Source organism: Astatotilapia calliptera, chromosome 2 (genome assembly GCF_964374335.1).
Source record: "Astatotilapia calliptera chromosome 2, fAstCal68.1, whole genome shotgun sequence".
In the NCBI taxonomy this organism is placed as follows: domain Eukaryota; kingdom Metazoa; phylum Chordata; class Actinopteri; order Cichliformes; family Cichlidae; genus Astatotilapia; species Astatotilapia calliptera.
The window spans coordinates 32,839,101-32,860,229 of record NC_137423.1 but is presented as its reverse complement, the minus strand read 5'-3'; the positions used below and the strand labels follow the sequence as shown (position 1 = coordinate 32,860,229).

Below are 21,129 nucleotides of genomic sequence, written 5' to 3'. Positions count from 1 at the left end.
AGTATTGCCTAATTTTTAGCTAAGCAGCAAATGATTTAATTGCTTTCTAAAGATTTTGTGTGTGTGTTTCCAAACATCATAAACTGTGATGTGTGCGTACTGGGGTACTTTTTAGTTACGTGAGCAGAAATCAACACATAGTTTGTATCCTGAGAAGCAACCCAAACCAAATCCTTTCTCTCTAGCAGATAATTTCCTTTTTTTATTACACTTTTTTAAAATTTAAAAGGCAATATTAATATTAAAATTAAATGGGTATTATGTGTTACAAGGGCTATATCCAACACAGTGTTATTTTTCAGTAAAATTACTAGAAACCTTTGCAAGAGCACAGCCCATTTAAATTTAATTCCAGTGAACCATTAAAACTGCATTTACAATTCAGACATTCTCCCGCAGAGAGTTCACCTTCACACACACACACACACACACACACACACACACACACACACACACACACACACACACACACACACACATACGGGTCTATGTGGTATGGCGGGACTATACTACGTCAATCCGCCCGGTGGTGGTTTAAGTGGACTACCCTTTTGAAAGGACTTAGAGCCAAGGGAGCGAGGTTAAAGTGTTCGAAAAAATCTGAAAAAAATTTGGGTCACTTCAGACCTCATACACTCCCTATAGAAGTCTAGATACACTGATACACACCAACCAGACTCTATTGTGTTTTCTGGAGACACTGTCCACTTGACAACAATGTGTTTTATGAGGTCCAAAAAAACCAATATTGGGTCTTTAAAGGGACAATGATGTAATATGTAAATAGCTCATCATTACCATGAATACACATCTGACAGGACACAGGATTACTGGAACATCATTTTATTAGTGTTCTTGGATCTGAACATTAATTTTAACCATAAATAAAAAAAGAAATCTATGGACAAAAATGCCCACGCTTCCCACAGAAATATAAAAATATAGAAAACAGAAAAATTAAAAACATTTAAAATGAATTTTAATAGTTTAAAGGTAAATATTAAGGGGAGAAAATATGCATTTATAATTTTTTATTTTAAATATAACCCGTCAAAAAAAACCCTAAATAAATTAAATGTAAAAATTATGAAATACAAACTACTTCTGTATTTAACAAGAACTTTTTTTTCTTTAAACAGAACATCAGTGTTAACAACAATTGGCAATCTGACCAAGATGTAAAACCACAGCTCTCTAAACAGTTATTTTAGTTCATTTTTTTCTGCCTTTTTGCAGTTAATCCTCTGTTTCTTACAAAATCTCTTATGTTTTGAACTGTTCTTCCTGCCAACACCGGATCTTCTACCAATTTGCAATGACTGCATTCATTTTTGGTGGCTAGTTTCCCTTCGTTTATGTGGTCTTTAAAATGCCTCATCACTGCAGCAACCTCAGCCTTGGACCACATGTTTTTGGGAGCTCTTCGGGAATTGTGGGATTGAGCAGCATTTTTCTCTGGAAGATATATAAAGTAGTAGTAGTTAAAACAAACAAAAAACCAAACAAAAAAAACAAAAAACATTTGGTGGTTAAAAGAATGGATGCTACCCTGTACTAACTTCTGAAATGTGTTGCTACCATCAATATCAAAACGAGCTAAAATTCTCTTTGAAAATTTATCAAATTTCTAAAATGAGACATTTAGTGTTCCGCTGTGAATAAAAGACTGAATAAAAAGTTGAATAAAAGTCTCTTGATGCATGCTCAATCATCCAGGTAAGTAAATCCCAAAACGTTGATTCTGTTAATCTGGACGTAGCGTTTTCAGTGGGAGAAACATTTTGTCACTCATCCAAGTGACTTTTTGCCACCACTCTGCAGTTTGCCATATGTTGCAAAGTGATGAAACAATAATAAGCTTAGAGAACCAACTGCACCCCTTACCTTCAGAGGGAGCAGCAGTCTCACTTGCTGCAGGCATTGTGAGTGGTCCTTCATCTGCTGATTACACAATTTGATTAAGTTTTAATATTTGTAACAAACATTTTATCCACAGAAACCAAGCTAGTGGTAACTTACCACAATCTACAGTGTCTTGGAGCTGCGCTGTGTTTGTGGAATCAGCTACTGCATGTACAGGCTCACTGGTGCCACACGCCAACATTGTGAGTGCTGTGTCATCATCATCTGATTCACTCTCACTGTCCTTTGTTTCAGCATCACTTAATGCAATTTCATCTGAGAAATTGTGGGAAAACCCCCCCAAAAAACCAAACACAAACCCCCCAAAAACCTCACATTAACAACGAGATATGACAAAATACAGAACAAATACTGGAAATTATAGTACATAGTTTTACTATTTAAGGCCACCACTCTGCAGTTTGCCAAATGTTGCAAAGTGATGAAACAATAGACTTCAAGAACCTTAAATCATGGACATTTAACAGAATGGTCTGTGCTTTTAGGTTTTAATTCGGTTGATAAAGCATAATATTCAACTACTGCCCTAATATTTGCTCCTTTCAATACAAACCTTCTATTTTGATCTCATCCAGTGATTTCCCCTGGATCTGGGAAAGTTGTCCTTTTTCCAGTGTTAAAAGCAGTTTGGAAATCTTGGCCAGCTGTGTTGTGGGAACTGGTAATCTGTAGAATTCGCGGTGAACGCGGATATCATGACCCAGGAAATCTGCAACCTGATCAAGTTCGTTGTTTTTCAAATTAAGGACTTGTGAGAGTGTGGCAACATGTTTTCTGAGCTGTGTCGATCTTAGATACTCAGGCTGCTTTGCTCCACACTGGTGTGCATGAACACGCAAGGAGTCCATTCCTCTGTAATGACTCATTGATCGGGGTCTTGCAAAGAGGTAGATATTAGTGGCACAAATACCACAGTCAGGCCTCCTACTAACCAGTAGTGACAGAGCATCCAGCATGCTTGGTGTTAGCAGAACTGGAACATTTCTGTCCCTTTTTCCCATTATTTCTATTCTACAGAAATAGTTACAGAGTCTCTGTTCCATTTCTGAGAGCCCCATGGCAACATCTGTGTGGAGTGCTGTTTTGTCTCTTTCAAGAAAACTTTTGAGGCGCATCTTTGAAACCTCTCCAGAACGTCTTCGGTTGAACACAATGATTTGTGAGAGTGTAACTTGTGCAAGTTGGGCATAATTCTGAGCTGTGGCTTCGTTCTCCAAGCTGCAAAAGGCACTTTCTGCAGATTTTTGAAGGTAGTGATGGAGAATCCGAACATCTTCTGTAAAGGGCAATGTTGATGGCTTGTTAAACTTTGCCTCACTCAATGTGTTCAAGGCACGGTGAGACACCATCTCAGACCATTTGGAGACATACAACTTCTTGAACGCATCAGTGGACTTGATTAGGGCTTCATCCTCTGTCATGAGGGCACGACAATGGATAATGTCAGACATTTTATGCAGTGTATGTCCCAGTTTCAGCGCAAGGCTTGGAGTTTTGTATGACAGTGTCTCTTCATCAAAACCTGAAACTTTCTTTACTGCTTGCACAACTCTCTGGAAATTAGCAGGCTTAATAGCTTCTTCCATGTTATGCACTGAGAATTCTGTGCGCAGACACAACAACAAACGTCCCGCTTCACGAAGCTTCTGTCGTATATAATCATACTTTGTAGGGTCTTGTCCATGTTTATTGTAGAGGGACTGGGCAAACTGAATAACAGTAAAGTCATTTCGCACAGCTGAGGCAATCTCATCTTGTTTCATAACAGCAAGAACCTTCCAGACTCCACTTGACACCTGCGGATAACACTGAGACTCCAGAGTTAAAGCCAGGCCGAGTACTTTGGTTCTTCCAGGTTCTTTATCCGTGTCATCTTTTGGTTTGTTAGGACATCTGCGGACATGTCTCCAAAGATCCTTGCGAACATACATCCCTTGACAATAAAAGCAATGAGCAAACTTTCCCTCTACTGCTTTAATCTTGGGTCTTCTCTTCACTTTCAGTGGTCCCACTCCACCATGCAAAACTGCAGCATTATGCTTAAAATTTCCCTTATTTCTCAATTTCTCTAACAGACTTTTACGCTCGTTTGAGTCTCTAGGCAGGGAAAATGCATGCACAACATCAGGAGCCGTTTTGTGCGTTTTCAGGTGGCGGGAAATTTTAGCTTGTGGTTTGCCACAAAAATAGCAGTAATTTCTTTTACTTAAAGTCATTTTTTCTGATTCAGTTTCGCAAAGCTCACTTTTATCTTGTGGCTTGTCCTTTGTCAAGTTGTGGATTAAATTCGTTGAATCTGATTGTTCATGCGCTTTGGAGATGTCATCTTGGCATAGCAGACCTTTTGATGTACTTGGCAATAATGAGATGTCTTCATCTGAATCTTCATCATATGACTCTGAATCTGGCACATATTCTTCTTCTGATATGCTGTGGTTGCCATCATCATCGCTTGATATTTGATCCAGAACTGAATGTGGCAATCCATCCTCCCCTGAATATTCAGAAATTTCTTCTTTCTGGAATGTAAGAACAAAAGTTTTTTTAATTGATCAATACTTTAGACAGGTAAAAAATAAACTGAAAAAAAGTCAAGCCAAATATGAATGGGATACACACCTGTGTTGACTGGTGGCAATTCTGATTTGCCAATTTTGCAAGGCAAGATTTGTGCCAGACCCCTAAACAAACTGAAACACATTTTGATAGACTTAATTTAGCTTTGCAGTTCTATTTAAGTGAAGTAGTTTTTTGTCAAAGCATTGCAGTAATGTCAAATGCTGAAAAAACAAAAAAAAAACAAAACTGTTCACATTAAGGATATTTTAATGACTACACATACACTGCTAATCCCCCTCCCCCCCCCAAAAAAGGACATCCCAGATGTGAATGAAGGAATTATTCTTATTAAATACTTTGTTCTTTAGGTAGTTGAGTGGCATGAAAGTGTGTAGTTGAATGTGTGTGGCCTCCAGATGCCTGTACGACTTCCCTACAATGCCTGGGCATGCTCGGGATGAGGTGGCGGATGGTCTCCTGAAGGATCTCCTCCAAGACCTGGACTAAAGCATCTGCCAACCCCTGGACAGTTTGTGGTGGATGGAGTGAGACATGATGTCCCAGATGTGCTCAATTGGATTCAGGTCTGGGGAACAGGCGGGCCAGTCCATAGCATCAATGCCTTTGTCATGGAGGAACTGCTGACATACTCCAGCCACATGAGGCCCAGTGTCGTCTCGCATTAGGTGGACCCCAGGGCCAAATGCACCAGCATGTGGTCTCACAAAGGGTCCGAGGACCTCATCTTGTTACCCAATGACAGTCAGGCTCTCTGGCAGGCACAGAAATGCCACCCCTCACCATTACTGACCCACTGCCAATATGATCATGCTGGAGGATGTTGCAGGCAGCAGAACATTCCCCACGGCATCTCCAGACTGTCACGTGCTCAGTTTGAACCTCCTTTCAGCTGTGAGGAGCATAGGGTGCCCGTGCTGAAGTTGCCAAACTTTGTGTTTTCTGGCAAATGCCAAACATCCTGCATGGTGTTGGACTGCAAGCTCAATCCCCACCTGTGGATGCTGGACCCTCAAGTCACCCTCATGAAGTCAGTTTCTGACCATTTGAGCAGACAGATGCACATTTGTGGCCTGTTTGAGGTCATTTTGCAGGGCTCCTCTTGTTCCTCCTTGCACAAAGGTGGAGGTAGCGGTCCTGCTGCTGGGTTGTTGCCCTCCTATGGCCTACTCCACATCCAGGTAGCACCTCCATGCTCTGGACACTACACTAACAGACACAGCAAACCTTCTTGCCACAGCTCACATTGATGTGCTACGCTAGATGAGCTGCACTACCTGAGCCCCTTGTGTGGGTTGTAGACTGTCTCATGCTACCACTAAAATGAAATCACCGCCAGCATTCAAAAGTGACCATAACATCAGCCAGAAAGCATAGGTGCTGAGAAGTGGTCTGTGGTCACCACCTGCAGAACCAGTCCTTTATTATGGTGAATTGACTATAATTTCCACTTGTTGTCTACTCTATTTGCAAAACAGCATGTGAAACTGGTTGTCAGTGTTACTTCCTAAGTGAACAGTTTGATTTCACAGAAGTGTGACTGACTTGGAGTAACATCGCATTGTTTAAGTGTTCCCTTTATTATTTTGAGCAGTTTATGTTATGGAATGGGGAATTGAGGACAATCCCAAGTATACCATTTTTACAAGGTCCTGCACCAATGAGGTAATACTGCATTTCTTTAATTAGAAGTGACCACCCATTAATTAAAAAGGGAGCAGTGTTCATTTCAGCACGTCTTAACTTGTTGAACTCTATTAATGCTTTTTACTATACACTGTACCTATTCACTAAATGTCTCACCTTTGCACTTAAAGCCAAGCCACTTGAGGGAGGAAAATGGTCCCACACACTGAATGCACTTGTCCAAAGATGATATTGTTGTGCACACCAGACGATGATTGTGACACTGTTAGCAAAATATTGCAACATTTATTTGTTTTGGACAGTTGGAAAGGTGTGTTTTCAATTCAGTTGCAGATATCAACTAATAAACTTCGTCCATGTAAATCACATCACACCCAGGTGACTGCCAAACACACACACACACAGCATCCATAAAGAATGATGATAGATTAAATTATTAGTTCATTAAGTGGTACACTGGATTATATTTACCCTTTCAGGCTCTGGATGTTTCAGGTCCAGATCATTGTTTGGAAAGCTGTTTGGTTGTGGCTTTAGGCAGCTCACAGTCTTCTGAATCTGGCTGGTCTCAGTCTTCGTGTGTAACAGATAGAGAATGAAGACAAAAGAACAGTAATCTGACAGTTACTAAAAATGCATCACTCAAGAGGATGAATAGACCATTTCACTATTGGCAAATAGCGTAAGGTACACATCGTGCATGAGAAACATTCATTAAAATCTGTCCTAGGTCAATGTTACCTCTTCAAAATCTTGCACTGAAGAAGAATGCATGGCTTCTGAGCCTTGCTGAGGCATTTCTTCATCAAGATCCTGCAACAAAGAAAAGATGGCACAAAGATTAGACCAAGTGCTCTTCTTGCAACTGTACTGGGCAGTCCTGTGCTTCTGTCTTTAATTTGCATGTGTGTGTGTGTGTGTGTGTGTGTGGGGGGGGGGGGGGGGGGGGGGGGCTTTCCACTCAAGAAATGTTTTCTTCTGAAAAAAATACTGGCTACAATAATTAACAACTGATTCCTTTGCAATCATCCATCCTCTTCCACTTATCCTTATCAGGATTGTGGGGTAGCAGTTTTGGGGCCTATACCAGCTACCATAGGGCAGTACAACCTGGACAGATCGCCAGTCTAACATGGAAGGACAAGCATTTGCATTCACACCAAAGGGCAGTTTTGAATCACCAGTTAACCTAACCCCATAAGCTACATCTTTGGACTGTGGGAAGAAGCCAGAGTACACAGCCAGAGAGAGCCCATGCATTACAGCAGTAAAAAGTGCCTAAAACAAGTTAAGAAGTTGTATAGTACTATCTATCTTAATGTTCAAGCCTGAGTTTCAAAAAATTTCAACATAGAAACAAAGCACATGCAGTCAGCTCTGCATGCTGTAGGTCAAACTGTCAAGACATACGAGAAGACCCCTCCTAAAACCAGAGTGATGTCACCATGAAGCAAACTTTGACGGAGTCCCCCAATAACAGTGTGGTCCTCCTAAGTCACATTTGGGTGGTTAACACACACACACACACACACACTCAGATGTTATCCAGACTTGCACTTTGAAACAATGAAAAGGACCTACAAGCCACGGTCCATGTAAATCACATCACACCCAGGTGACTGCCAAACACACACACACACAGCATCCATAAAGAATGATGATAGATTAAATTATTAGTTCATTAAGTGGTACACTGGATTATATTTACCCTTTCAGGCTCTGGATGTTTCAGGTCCAGATCATTGTTTGGAAAGCTGTTTGGTTGCGGCTTTAGGCAGCTCACAGTCTTCTGAATCTGGCTGGTCTCAGTCTTCGTGTGTAACAGATAGAGAATGAATATACAGTGCATTTTTGAAGAGGCTTTTGAAACATTAAATAAACTGTATGAGAAAGATAAGTTTCAAGCTATTGTCTTTAAAATATTCACTGTCATGTATAGAGAATTTAAGGCCCTATGATTAAGAGACAAATAGTCAGTGTGATTTCTTTATTTTTTAAGCCATTGCTAAAGGAGTAAAACAATCACCTGTAGCAGCAACGAACTGTCACTAGGGCCCATTTATCTTCAAGGGACAAAATTTAAAATGAATCTAACTAAAGAGGCTACACAGCAAAATCTCCAGTGTTAAATTAACACTAGAGAGTGTCTATATGGGTCCACACAACACTGTTGAGTGTTGAATTAACACTTTTGACAGTGTTATATGTTTAAAAGTAACCTAGTCAGTTTTGAAGATTAACAAAGACTAACACTGAGCAGTGCTGATTTTCTAACACTGGAATATTTCTAACATTTTGAGTTATTTTCCAGTGTTAGAAAATCAGCACTGCTCAGTGTTAGCCATTGTTAATCTTCAAAACTGACTAGGTTACTTTTAAACATATAACACTGTCAAAAGTGTTAATTTAACACTCAACAGTGTTGTATTTAACACTCAGAGGTGTGGACCCTTATAGACACTCTCCAGTGTTAATTTAACACTGGAGATTTTGCTGTGTAGAATCACATTAAACATCAATCACTGTTAAAATTTAGAAACCGAAAGCCATTTTTTATTTCTGCATACCTGCTGATATTTTTTTAGTGCTTTTAGAGGGCTTTGATGTGGCAGCCATCACAATTGCCTGTTTTCCATTAGTACCTACCCCTGTTTTTCCAGTAGGTTATAGTACCATGTAGTTTTTCAGTAACTACTGCACCAAGGTTCCAAGTGATCCAAAGTGATCAGAAAATTTGACATAGACTGAATGCCACCAGGTGGCTGGTCAATGGTGTCACTCGATAAGTTATGAGTGCGCCTCCTTCGTGAAAATCCAAGCCATCATTTTTGAAACTCTGAAATGTTTGAAATAGCGACCAAAATTAACAGCGTGATCCCTGAATTGAACACTAAAGTATAGACTGAGCAGCAGGCATTTTGTCACCTTGACGTCCATGCTTGCTGTGGCATTTATATCACTGGATGCTCGGCTGCATTGCTATAGTTACCCCAGGCACAGTAGGTGATACTCAATTTCAGTGAAAAACTAGATGCCCTAAGTCACGTTAAGCCAATTTGAGTAGGTACAAATGTAAAAATGGCTTAGGGTATGCAATTTATCAGTTCCAAAAAGTACAATTGTAGAAATACCTTGCATCTCCAGAGCCAATCCGAGTCACCATAATTATAGTCTATTTCTTCGCCTGGACTTATGTCTCTGCTTGCAAATAAGCATAGATGGGGCTTTCCATTGATATTTAATATTTTCATCTTAGCACTTGGACTGATGTGGTTGTCGTTGACAAGTCTGCCTAATGACCCATCTTCTTGAGATGCATCCACACTGTGGGGTTAGGCAAAAAAGTATTAGCTTAACTAGTTAGTTAGGAAGCTTTTTTTTTCATAAATCAAAAGCAATGTGTCATTTAATCTTAATCAAACTACACTGATATAATACGCACCACCAGAGTTTTCCATCAAACTTGAATTCAAACATGAACACCTTCAGGCTGTCATGATAAACTCTGTGTCTCCGCTCACATTCTTCTTTTGTTATGAGTTTACCTCTGTATTCCAAAAGAAAGTCTCCTTTTTGGAATGGAACAGTCGTGAAAATGCCCCGACCTGAATTGCAGAGGCATACCAAGTGAGTGACAAAAGACAAAGTGACAAACTCCAAATCTAATCCAAACTAAAGACCAACTTACCTTTGAAGGCATTTATGTAGTGGATATCAAGTCCCAGTTTGTCCCTTCCAGCAGAAACATGACAGACTGCATCCTCCCGTGGAGGAATGCGTCTCCTTCGCATGTTCTCCTGTACGATTGGCTGTATTACCAAAGCATATAAAGTATTACGATTATCGTCATCATTGTCATCATCATCAGTAGTAGCAGAACTAGCAGTAGTGTAGTTTACAGCATAAACACAGCTGACTTATTCATAGTGCTAATTTATGCCTTCTTTTAAAATGTTAAAGGCCTAGTACTCAAAATGGCGACATGTGACATTTCTGTAATGGCGACTGCAGAGAGTGATACAAGTACTGAGAAAGCTTAGGCATCAAAACTGTAAGAAGTTTTTTCTTCAGGCATATAAATAAATACACGACTAAATACACTTATACCCTTGCTTTTATTTTAGGGCTGTCAGCAGAATGACAGACATTGGACAAACTGCCCGAAATTAGCTAACAGCGACATCAGGGATTTTGACTCAGACTGCGCTGGTTTAATTGTTAATCGCGTTAGTCGCGATGTCGGCATTAACACGTTTAAGCCACAATAATGCTTTAACACCGAGTAAATCCTAACACGGGTTAGCCCGCTTTATCGCGTTGACGCGGTTAGTCGTCAGCCCTATTTTATTTACTCAATGACAAACGCTGGGGCCGTTTTACTTCTTCAAAGACTCACTAACAGTCCATAAAGCATAAATTAAACCAGTTTAATATAGGCCTGTGCACCTATAATTTCATATAGTATTAAAGTCATGGTGCATTTTACATTAAAAAAGGCTTACCTTTGTGTTTTTAATCCGTCTTCGTATTGCCGTCGACATACACTTGTTAAAGGGCACGCGCGCGAAAGTTGTGGCGCCGTTTCCTGTAGGTACCGCCTATATATATAGCCTACCAATCACAATGACTTCCGGCCGTGTGTATTGAAAATGTGTATTAAATTGCAGTACCTACACACATCCACTCTAACTCGAAACGTCGCTGTGCAATACACTGGAATACACAAAAATCAGGTGAGGGGTATAGGTGGACTTTTAAGAAAATCAGAAAATCTTTTAATTATAGTTTAATAAATGAATTTACACTACAGTTTAAGCAAATACAGGTCAAAAGATAAATAATGACCTCATAAGAAGTAGAAAAAATTATTATTTAGACACTTAAAAATGCATTTACAAGTCATGTTTTAGGGGGACACATGAATACACAGCAAAAAGTCGAAATGTCCCCGGAGCCCAGGTACAGCGCAGGTCAAATGTCAATCCATACCACATAGACGCACTCGCACTCACACACACACACACACACACACACACACACACACACACACACACACACACACACACACACACGTTTATAAATGAGTAGAAAATTTATTTAAAAAAATAAATAATCAAGTGCTCTGAGTTATTGAATGTGGGCCAGTAAGCTAGTGGCATTTCACACTTGAAATACTTCCTCATTCTGTTAGAGCAGACACCATGAAATAGCCTATAAAGGTGTTGTCAAAACAGAGTCTAACCTGCTCTTAAACTGCATGCAGTGCTGTTACAGTAACTCTAGACACATCAAATGACAACTTAATTTCAGGTGTGGGCAAAGATTTCTTGAGCACTGTTCATCTGGGCCGCCCTTAAGTAGCTTTCCTTCCCATCTTCTTTTTGCCTGGCTTGCTTTGAAATGCTGATACCATCCTCAACTTTTCCACTTATTCAACCTTTTTCTTTCCTGCTGATTTTCTGATCCATTTTCGTCTTCACACCTCATCATCCAATTCAAGCCAAGATCCCCACACTTCTCCTTTTCCTTTCCCCCCCTACCCTCATCCCTTCTTCGCTCGGTGGACCAGCACAGCTCTTCATTAAAACAGATGTCAGGCATCTGTCAACATCCAGGCCAGTCTTGGCATGATTGATTTTTGGCCCACCTGCGTCTTTCGTAATGACCAACTGTCAGTTGTTTTACTGCCCGCACTGCCTTGCCTTAGTATTGCCTGTCACTGAGGCTAAATCTCTCAGCCCAGACCCACAGGGCATTATCTATTTGTCCTCAGATAAAATTTATGTAGGTACACCAAAGAACCAGCCTCTTTCCTACAATCACATTGTCTTTAAGGATGGTTATATCTGGGACATAAATCGCTTGCATTCTGTCAGTAAACCTAATATACGGCATACTTTAAGTTTCAATTATTTTGAAACAATGAGTTTTTGGACAGAAGCTTATAAATGTTTGGGCTTGCAATGTGTGTTCAGACGCTGAGGCTTCAGACGGTCTAGAGCAGAATGAAATGGCGACACAATAGAGCACTGACAAGACACATTTTCTGTGTGGCAACATATTCTCCTTTTTAACTTTCATGCTTTTAATTTTTTATTTGAAAATTCATTTACCCACTCGAGTTCTTAAGGAGGCAGACAGCTAAATAAATAAATTACATTTTTTAAAAACCACAAACAATTACCCCAATAAACAACCGGTGATAGATTTAGGCAATTCATAACAGCTGTTATTTCTGTCCAGTTGTATTACAGTAGTTGTACACAGCTGAATATCTCTGGACTGCAGAATATGTATAGCGAAGTTGCTGACAAGTGAACTTTAAATAAATAAGAGGGACAAGTTTGAAGATCTAATGTTTTTACGATGTAACTATAGCTTTATAGAGCAAGATTTCTTATACTGTAGCAAACCCATAAAACAAAGTCCAAACTAATCAATCAGGGCACAAATCTCAACTTGAACAGTAAATTTGATCAAGACATTTAAATTTGACCTTGCGGGAATTTGTTTCGGGCACAAGATGTAACTTCTTGAGTTGAGTTCAGACTTCAGTGTGACTCCAAAACATCAGATGATGAAAAACATGTCAGGAAACCTTATAAAAAAGCTTCATGTCCTGTGGCAGCGTCCAGACTGAGTGAAGATGTATAACAGCAGCTTCAAACTAGAGACAGAGTAAAAGAAGGGGCGCATCACTTCCTCTAGCTGTACTCACCTGGATGTCAAGCTTTTTTGATGATGTACAGAAACAATGTACAGCTTCCACATCTGGAACCCAGGCAAGTCTGAGGATTCTACTCTCTATTTATCGTTTTGTCACCCTTTTCCTCTTCTTCCCTTCCTTTCGTTCCCTTCTTGCTTTCTTAATCTCCTCTCCTTGCCCTCTTTCTTTCCATCTGCCTGGCAGGAGCAACTCAGAGTCCATGGAGAGCAGGGATGCAGCAGAAGGCATCTTTGAAAGAGAGCTCTGGCTACAGACCTTTCATCTAGTGCTATACCTGGCCAAGGCAGGCTGCAGGGTACCTTGGCTGTCAGAAGACATACACTCGATGAGGGAGGGCGGATGAGACAAGAGGAAAGGGAGAGGAATAAATGTAATGGAAGAGAAACAGGCAAGCAAAGTCTAAAAAGAAAAAAAAATGTAGTTTTAATAATATATTTATGATTTTGTCAAGCCCGCAAACATGAGAACGAAATAAGGATGAGTGAGGAATAGACATCAGAGGAAAAATGGGGAGAGCAGACAAGAGGGACTCAAAAGTAGAGCAGAATGATGAGAGACTGGACTCCTGCGGTTCAAACATCTCACCCAAATTTCGTTCTTTCACCTGAAAGTCAAAACCACTGAAAGTGCTTTTATTTGACTTTTGAATATATATTACTGTAATCACAGGCTCTTATTTCACTAAAAATATCAAAATGTAATAAATAAAATCGAATAACCTTATGAGATGTGTTAATTGGGGTTATTAATGCAGTAGCAGTTGGATCAGTTTTTAAATGTTAGGTATATGGTGCTGTGTAAAAATCTACATAATAACCAGCCAACCAAAGAAATAGTGTGCTAGGTGGATGGAGAGACGACAAAGGAGGAAACAGGCAGCTATTAAATGCTCCAGGGAGACTAGCCAGGTACTCCCAGTTGAACTGATTAACTCCGCCTACCAGGAAGCTACAAGGCAACACAGAGGGACAAACTGGGGGAAACATACTGCAGACCCAGCCAGGGCAGAGCGCCGTCACAGTGAGTTAAAGGTTGAAAGTTGATAGAGGTGTAAACACTATGTCAGAGTAAGGGACTGCACTGAAATGACTGCTGTTCATTCAGAACCTAGACTCTGTGCTGAACAGACCATCACACATTTGGCACTGTTATGGTCTACATTATTTCAGCCTGCCACTGCTTGGCCTCTTGCATCTGCTGCAGAGTATGTCTCCTTGACAGGCAAAGACTGAGTGCTTAGAGAGTGTGTTACCACGACAGGAGGCAAGTGGGGAGAAGGGTAGTTAATGTGTGTGTGCTTTTGAGAGCTTATGTGTGTAAAATTCTTCTAAAAACAGGCTGCATGTTTCTTTTGGTAAGGCACATAATAACTCAAAAGCCTTCCTTTGACAGCAACTGTCTATAGCCGTGAAAGACCGTGAGTTTGACAAATGGATTCTCTTATAGCCGTCTACCTGGTTCTGCATGGGGAAATCAGACAAGAATGCTGCAAGGCAGCACTGTCCTTAGTCCTAAATGCCATGTCTGGGAACACAGACGAGGATCATTACTGAGCTGGACCGTGTAGTTAAAGCTGACAAAATGTCGTTTACCTCAGACATAGCCAGCCCTCTCAATTGTCTGTATCAAAGAGGAGAAAATGGAAATGTGTCTTTTAAGTCAGAAGGTATTTAAAGTGTAATCTGTTCTTGAGAGGTCATCATTAAACAAACAGTGTTTGCCGACAGAAAAAAGTCTGGCTTTCCATACTTTTTATCTCTCTGTTCCTCCTCCCCTTTGTATCAAAGACAACCTTGGACAGGATCATATTAAATGCTTCACATCAAACGACAGGGTAACCATGGAAGCCAATCTGTTTCATAAGTAAAAAAAAAATCCTTACAGAAGCAGATTTTTTGTGTTTGCACCACTCTGTGAAGCCTTACAAACCTAAGGACAGCAATAAATAAACATTTTAAGTGAAAATTTGTGCTCAACCACCAATGTTCTATAATCTTTCCAACTGATGGAGAAAAAGGGTCTATATCAAAATACCTGTGATTCCTGAGATGTAAAGCTTTTGTTTGCAATGGAAATACAGAGATTTTCTGAAAATACAAATCTTTTGACATATTCTTTTACACAAAGCAGCTCTTTCATTCCTGACTTGTATTGCAATTGCACCTGCTGCTATATATATATTTTTAGTATTCTTTTAGCACTATTTATATTATTATATTACTATTTATTACCTTATTGTTAGGGCTGTTTTTGTTTTTGTTGTGCATCTGCACCTTATTGTTGTCAATGCCTACGCATGGGACAGTGTGAAACGTAATTTCAATTCCTTTGTATGGCAAGTACATTTGAAGAAATTGACAAATAAAAGTATTCTATTCTATTCTATTCTTCTTTTTTTTTTACAATGAATTATTAAAGAAAAGCCTGTAAAATGAAACTGAAAAATTCATTAAAGACAAATCTTGCTACTGGTGCAAAAAACCTCTCATATCCCTCCCTTTAAAACTATTCTTCAACACCAGCGTGGGAGAACTGCATTTCCACTTAAACTGTGTATAATGAAATTAAGATGCTTCACCATTCCAAACACTAGAGAATTTTATAAATGCAGTATTAATCCACCGGGGGAAGTTATGTGCTGTTAGCTGCTTTTGTCATGAGAATATGCGCTAGGGAAACCCAGTCGACCGGTTTTAAATTACTTGAGTCTGAGGAGGGAATCTAACAAGGCCCCAGACTTCAGCTCCAGTCCAACAAGTGCATTATGTTTTCACTTGGTGGGGGGGCTGAGATGGCTGCCAGGCTGCCAGGCTCTCGGGCAGGGTGGCAGCTTAACAAGGAAAACCATTTAAGACATGAATGAACACATCCTCTGAAAACACATGTCAGCTTTAGCCAGTATTTTGAGTCAGCATGGCTTCTCTATTGTGTGTTTGATTCTTAATAATGACCTCGGTGTCACTTCTCTCTCTTTTAAATCCTCTACCTGAGCAAACCTAGAAGGAGAGAACAGGCGCTCAACAGCTGAAAAGAATGTCTAATGCTGTTATGAAAACATAACACAGCACTCACTTCTTATAGGTCAAAGTGAAGTTGAGGTAACGGTTCTTCGACAGAAAAGACAGAAAGGTAAGAATAAAGGCAAGGGCTTTAATAAACAGATAATTGCCTACGGATTCCTAGCACTTGGCTAGAATGAGAGAGAGCTGCTGACAGAGATGTGGGTTCGGGTTGGCGAGTGAGAATCACGAGAAAAGATCTTGGATAGTGGAGTTAAAAATAGAGCATGAAGTGGAGGAGGGAGAGGAAGCGGGGAGGGGGACGTACCTGTGGGCTTGGAGGCAGCCTAGTTAGCAATGAGCAGCACCACTGTGGACGTTGATGGGCTTGAGGAGACAAAGAGCAGGGGGGGGGGGCAAGTGTGGGGTTGTGAAAGATGGGGAGAAATGGAAAAGGAGAGGAAAGGATGAGCATAAAATAAGGGGAATATTAGGCAACAGACAATGAGCAGGATACAGAAAGGAATAGGGAGGTTGGGGAAGGTAACGAGAAAACAAGTCAGATTAGCATGAAACCCCTTTTCTGAGTCAGAAACAGACAATAATTTCACAGTAGGCTGCGGATAGAAGCAGGATTGGCAATAGTCTGCAACTGATGCACACACACAAGCACAAATTGCAGATGATAGTGCTGGAGATTCCATAATGAATTCTTCCAGCAGCTACACATTTATATAGACAATACAGCCTTATTGATTAATGCATTATTTCATGGCATGTTGCCTACTATCTAAGAAACAGTCACTCCTAAATAAGGTAGCCCTCCAAGTTTTTGGCTTTGTGCTTATTCCGTTTAAGATAGATGAACGGGCCTGTAAAGTCATTTTCACAGACGGTTGTTGCTTCTCTGTCGCCACTTTCCTTCAAACATTCAGACAACACCACAAGTGTTCATGTTTCTCTAACACCAGATCTTATTTAAGTTTTTGTGTCTGCCTAGCAGTCTGTGTTGCTTAGGCCTCGCCACACTCAGTCATTAGTAGACAGTTCATTTAAACGATTGCACATGGTGACTGTAATCTGGATTCAAGATGATAACACTTCATCTAGACAAACAATTGAGCCATCGGGTTCTTTACAAATTAGACGCGCGTTAAATCAAGTGCTACAAGTTTTTAAAAAGGACCTCACGTTTTATTAAAAAATTGAATACTCATCGTGCACATGCTGAAATTATTAACAGACCTGAAGAGATTTGCTCAAAGCTTCTGGTAAGCCACCTGTCATAATTTCAGATTTCATATAAATAAATAACAACAATTCAACAGAGATGTGGCTTTAGAGAAGCTAGACAAATATTGACACCAGGAGGTAGTGAAAGAAAAAAAAGGCAACAGTCTCATCATGGGCAATTGATGTATTGCATTGTTTACTTCAGGGCTAGCCAGGTGCAGCGTTACGTTTTTGTCAGGGAGATCTAATCTGAGAAAACAGAACACATGGCCCATCATTTGGTTCCTAATAAACTATTGTTCCCATTGTTCAGGAGGGATTCCAGTGAGTCATATATGAGCGACAGAAAGGGGACTTGGCAGGAGAAACTGTGCTGAGCAGCTGTATTGAAAACATCTTGGGATTTCAAAGCCTAGAATGTGGATTCTGAAGATTTTGTAATAACAAGAAAATTAAGAATTAATAGATTATAAATATATAAAAGAAAATACTGCTGATCCAAATCTTGTAGATGCTCAATGTATCACAAGAACTGATAGTGATGCTCATTTTCCCCCCCTCATATCTCAGTCACTTAAACACATTTATACAGTGAGTAAAATATTAAAAAAAACCCTGCCTTATCTCAATGACAAGAACATAATGAGATTCAGAGTAACTATTCTAAAAACCTGGATACACGTGTATCCACTTACTTGTCGATTAGATTTATTTGCTGCAGCCTGAATAATGAATTATGGTTATAAATCACTCTGAAAGCATTCATTAGTTCTCAATACAGCTTATTATTGAGCATAACAAATTAACATGAGGTACGCTAACAAAACCACAGTTAATTATGGACAGTGTGACAATATCTCCTCCCAGTGTTGCCTACCACCACCACTTCCTTTTGATGTGCATCAATCTGCAATGATTTACCTTATTGTTTACCTTAGAAGAAACAATAAGCACCGAACAGGCCTGCTAATTGCCTTCAAAGTGATACTACGAGCTTTCATCTCCTTTCAATTCCGTATGAGTCATCATTAGTTGCATAATTAAATAAAAAAAAAAAAAAAAAGGGCAACATTTTTTGTGAGTATTTGTTTTAACATGTACAGAGAGATACGCATCGAAGCCAAGCCAATTTAAATATTGTGGGAATGAGTAAATAGTGGAAACACTGAAATCCCTTACAAACCTTACACTGTTGAGCAAATGTGAAAAACAACATTTGCGTTGCAATAGCTGAAGACAGTCGACATTTATTTTGTAAAGAGTCAAATTGCGCACACTTCCCTGGATGTTTATGCTATTTGGAGTTCATTAACATGAACATTATTCTGTTAAAATATAATAATTAGCACTCACTTTCACACTCGTAAATGCAAGCTTAGAGTCTATATGTGCAAAAATTAACCATCTGCTACAGCTACTTAACTGTGGCTGAGAATCGCCTACATTTACATGGATGAGAAGGATTTATTATTTTAACAGCTTCAGTGCACAGTAGCTGTTGCACAATAAATAAATAAATGTGGTAGCACTGGAGTTTTCCTCTGGCCAAATAATACCCACTTACAATGAATGACAGTAGTGCATAAGTAGCACAATATTCAAATCTTGTGCAGCCTTAGGTGGTGTAGAAACTAAGTGCAACAGATGTAATTAAGACATAAAAACAATGGAAGAAATTGACACTGATGTATAATTTTCATTCAACATGCCTTCTCAGCTAACGCAAAACTTTAATGGGATGTTTTTGTGACTGCAAAAAAGGTTTATGAAAAACCCTTTCTGCTGTACGATTTATATGCTAATTTATATCATTGGCAAGCAAATCCTGGAATATACAACTGATTGATAATATCCAGTTATCCTTACATTTTCTCTATGCATCCAAAGTTTTGGGTTGCAATAGCAGCTGACTAGGACACTTAGTCTTTTACTCATCATGGGCATGAATGCCACTGTAATTTTGGGGGTTTGGATTATTTAATTGTACTGCTCTTTTCCCAGGCTGAAATGATTGTATATATATCCTCAATAATTTTAAAAATTAAGAATTTGGGGCACAAGTTTGAAGTTATTTTGGATTTTCCCCAATCCATACACAGTAAAAAGTCTACATAGACCATTATTAAAATTTGGTTAAATGACCTTGACCAGACTCTTTTGGTTTCAATCACCAACCTTTTGGCATCTTGGCTTAATATTTTATCACTCTTCTTGACAGACATTTTATATTTTGTTTACATTAATTGGACTGTCTTTTAAGCACTTGATGCAAATTTTCAGTAAGGTTAAAGTTGAGGCTTTGGGAAAGCTGAATATTAGTCTGCTTAATTCATACCAAAACCAGTTTTAATGTGTGTTTGGGATCATTGTCGTGTTGGAACACCACCTGTATCCAAGTTTCAGACCAACTTAAGCAAAACTGCTCCATTGCATGACCCTACCACCATACTGGTCAGTTGGTACAGTGCTCATAGGTTTGAAAGCCTCTTTGTCTTATTTAAACATTTCTCTTTTCTCCAGGAGGCATTTGGCTCATCCATGTGAGCAGCTGAAAATTTCAGTTGAGCTTGAAGGTTTATTTTGGAGCAGGTGCTTCCTGGCCCCCTCTCCATCCATGCCAAAGCAAAACTGGCTTCACTTCCAGTCTCCAGGTTCCTGGGATGTTCCTGAACATCCTAAGCAACATCCTTCCTCACATTTGAAAGTCTTCTTCCGAAAGACTCAAACTGTCATCCCACTTTTGTGGGGGTGTATTTATAATACCTGTATCTATATTTTTGACCCTGTGTGGATTAGAGAAAATCCTAAATAAATTCAAATTTGTGCACTCAATTCTTGTCATTAAAAATGCATGCTTTACAATTAGTAAAGTTAAAACAACCAAGCCCAAAATTACATTCATGCTCATGAAATGTAAACTTTTGACCACAATGGTGATCAACTCCTCCATTGTGCTCTGTGTGTAGTTGGAGTCTCCTTTGAGGTTCAGGTGCCAGGAAACCTTCTAAAAGTCCACTAGAAAGCATCCTTCTATATTCAAAAGGAAGCTCAACAGATCTACTTGAAGATGAAGCAGTGACGCCCCCACTTTAACGTTTTTAACTTTACTTCTATCTCAAAAACAAAGTTCAAAAACTACATGTGGAAACGATTTTGGGAGTTTGGTACCATGCAATCCAACCAAATCTCCCACAAAATACCCCTAAAGGGTCACAGTTAGGGCTGGGCCATATCATACCGTTCACGGTAATACCGGTATAATGTTGGGCAATGATAAGAAAATGAAATAACGCGATAAAGTTTTTGCACTAATAAAGTTGTGGAGTTGTAAAGTATTTTGTCTAGTGTCAATTATATCGTCGGTTATATCATTATCGCAAAATTTCAAATGTATATTGTGATAAATATTTTTGGTCATATTGCCCTGCTCTAGTCACAGTTGTGAATATTATCCAAGTCCCCAAACCAGATTAATTAATGTTATATACCCCAAAATGTAAAACATGAATGCATAATTTAATCTTTAAAATAATTTTATAAAGTAGAATTTTCCATGCGTTGAGTGTGAGTACAACATTTGGCTCCTCTGAACAGAAAAATGTATGGCAATGAAAACAAGATGTTGGCACATACATTTTTAGGGCTAACTTGGAAAATAAAGCTCATCATCAACACCATAGCAACATAACAATATATTGTAGTTTCCTCATTCGCTCACCTCTTTTTCCTCTTGCTTTTCTCTTCCACATTCACTTGAATTTTAACTTGCTGTAAAGTAAAAATCCCAAAAAACAAACTGCATCAGCCGACCATTCTCTTGCTTTGGGAGTCAGAAAAGGAAGATGGTCAAAAATCTTGGTCAAAAATCAAAAACCCACAGAATAAAACCACCCTATGAATGAAAATTGAATTCTGTCCATCTCTTTCAAGTACTAAATATGCTCTGGCAAGAGCCACAGTTATTACGCTTTGATGAGACTACTATGTTAGAACTGAGACATCACAACTCAGCTTGCTGATTTC

The 21,129-nt window shown here is 39.4% G+C and overlaps 3 protein-coding genes across 6 annotated transcripts in view; all 3 read right to left on the bottom strand.

The window, feature by feature from the left end:
• mid2 (midline 2) overlaps window positions 1–21,129 on the bottom strand; it is a 175,477-nt gene that overhangs the window by 121,668 nt on the left and 32,680 nt on the right. The gene's annotated exons all lie outside the window — the stretch shown is intronic.
• On the bottom strand, window positions 828–6,176 carry LOC145419292 (uncharacterized). 3 transcript variants are annotated; one of them, XM_080307737.1, is made up of 5 exons: window positions 4,543–6,176; window positions 2,477–4,442; window positions 2,020–2,178; window positions 1,885–1,941; window positions 828–1,455 (listed from the first exon to the last, which is right to left on the bottom strand). In XM_080307737.1, the coding sequence occupies exons 2-5, from the start codon at window positions 4,137–4,139 to the stop codon at window positions 1,208–1,210; spliced, it is 2,127 nt and encodes a 708-aa protein (XP_080163863.1). In that variant the 5' UTR covers window positions 4,140–4,442; window positions 4,543–6,176; the 3' UTR covers window positions 828–1,207. The 3 variants fall into 3 exon arrangements, with proteins under 3 accessions (XP_080163863.1, XP_080163859.1, XP_080163865.1); XM_080307733.1 differs by having other exon boundaries at window positions 2,477–6,176; XM_080307739.1 differs by having other exon boundaries at window positions 1,885–1,938; window positions 2,477–6,176.
• On the bottom strand, window positions 8,569–11,169 carry LOC145431712 (histone-lysine N-methyltransferase set-1-like). The gene is made up of 4 exons (XM_080307725.1): window positions 9,836–11,169; window positions 9,590–9,752; window positions 9,279–9,471; window positions 8,569–8,983 (listed from the first exon to the last, which is right to left on the bottom strand). Exons 1-4 carry the CDS (start codon window positions 9,936–9,938, stop codon window positions 8,873–8,875), a joined length of 570 nt encoding a protein of 189 aa, XP_080163851.1. The 5' UTR covers window positions 9,939–11,169; the 3' UTR covers window positions 8,569–8,872.

Bases quoted from the DNA above. Each gene is read 5' to 3' on its own strand.
- LOC145419292 (XM_080307733.1), bottom strand. From the start codon at position 4,139: ATGACTTTAAGTAAAAGAAATTACTGCTATTTTTGTGGCAAACCACAA. The intron at 2,179-2,476 runs GTTTGTATTGAA...ACAATTTCTCAG, and splicing joins GGATGAGATCAAAATAGAAG to ATGAAATTGCATTAAGTGAT. The intron at 1,942-2,019 runs GTAAGTTACCAC...TTGTGTAATCAG, and splicing joins CCAAGACACTGTAGATTGTG to CAGATGAAGGACCACTCACA.
- LOC145431712 (XM_080307725.1), bottom strand. From the start codon at position 9,938: ATGCGAAGGAGACGCATTCCTCCACGGGAGGATGCAGTCTGTCATGTT. The intron at 9,753-9,835 runs GTAAGTTGGTCT...TCTGCAATTCAG, and splicing joins CTACATAAATGCCTTCAAAG to GTCGGGGCATTTTCACGACT. The intron at 8,984-9,278 runs GTATTTCTACAA...CAAACATTTCAG, and splicing joins ATTGGCTCTGGAGATGCAAG to AGTTTCAAAAATGATGGCTT.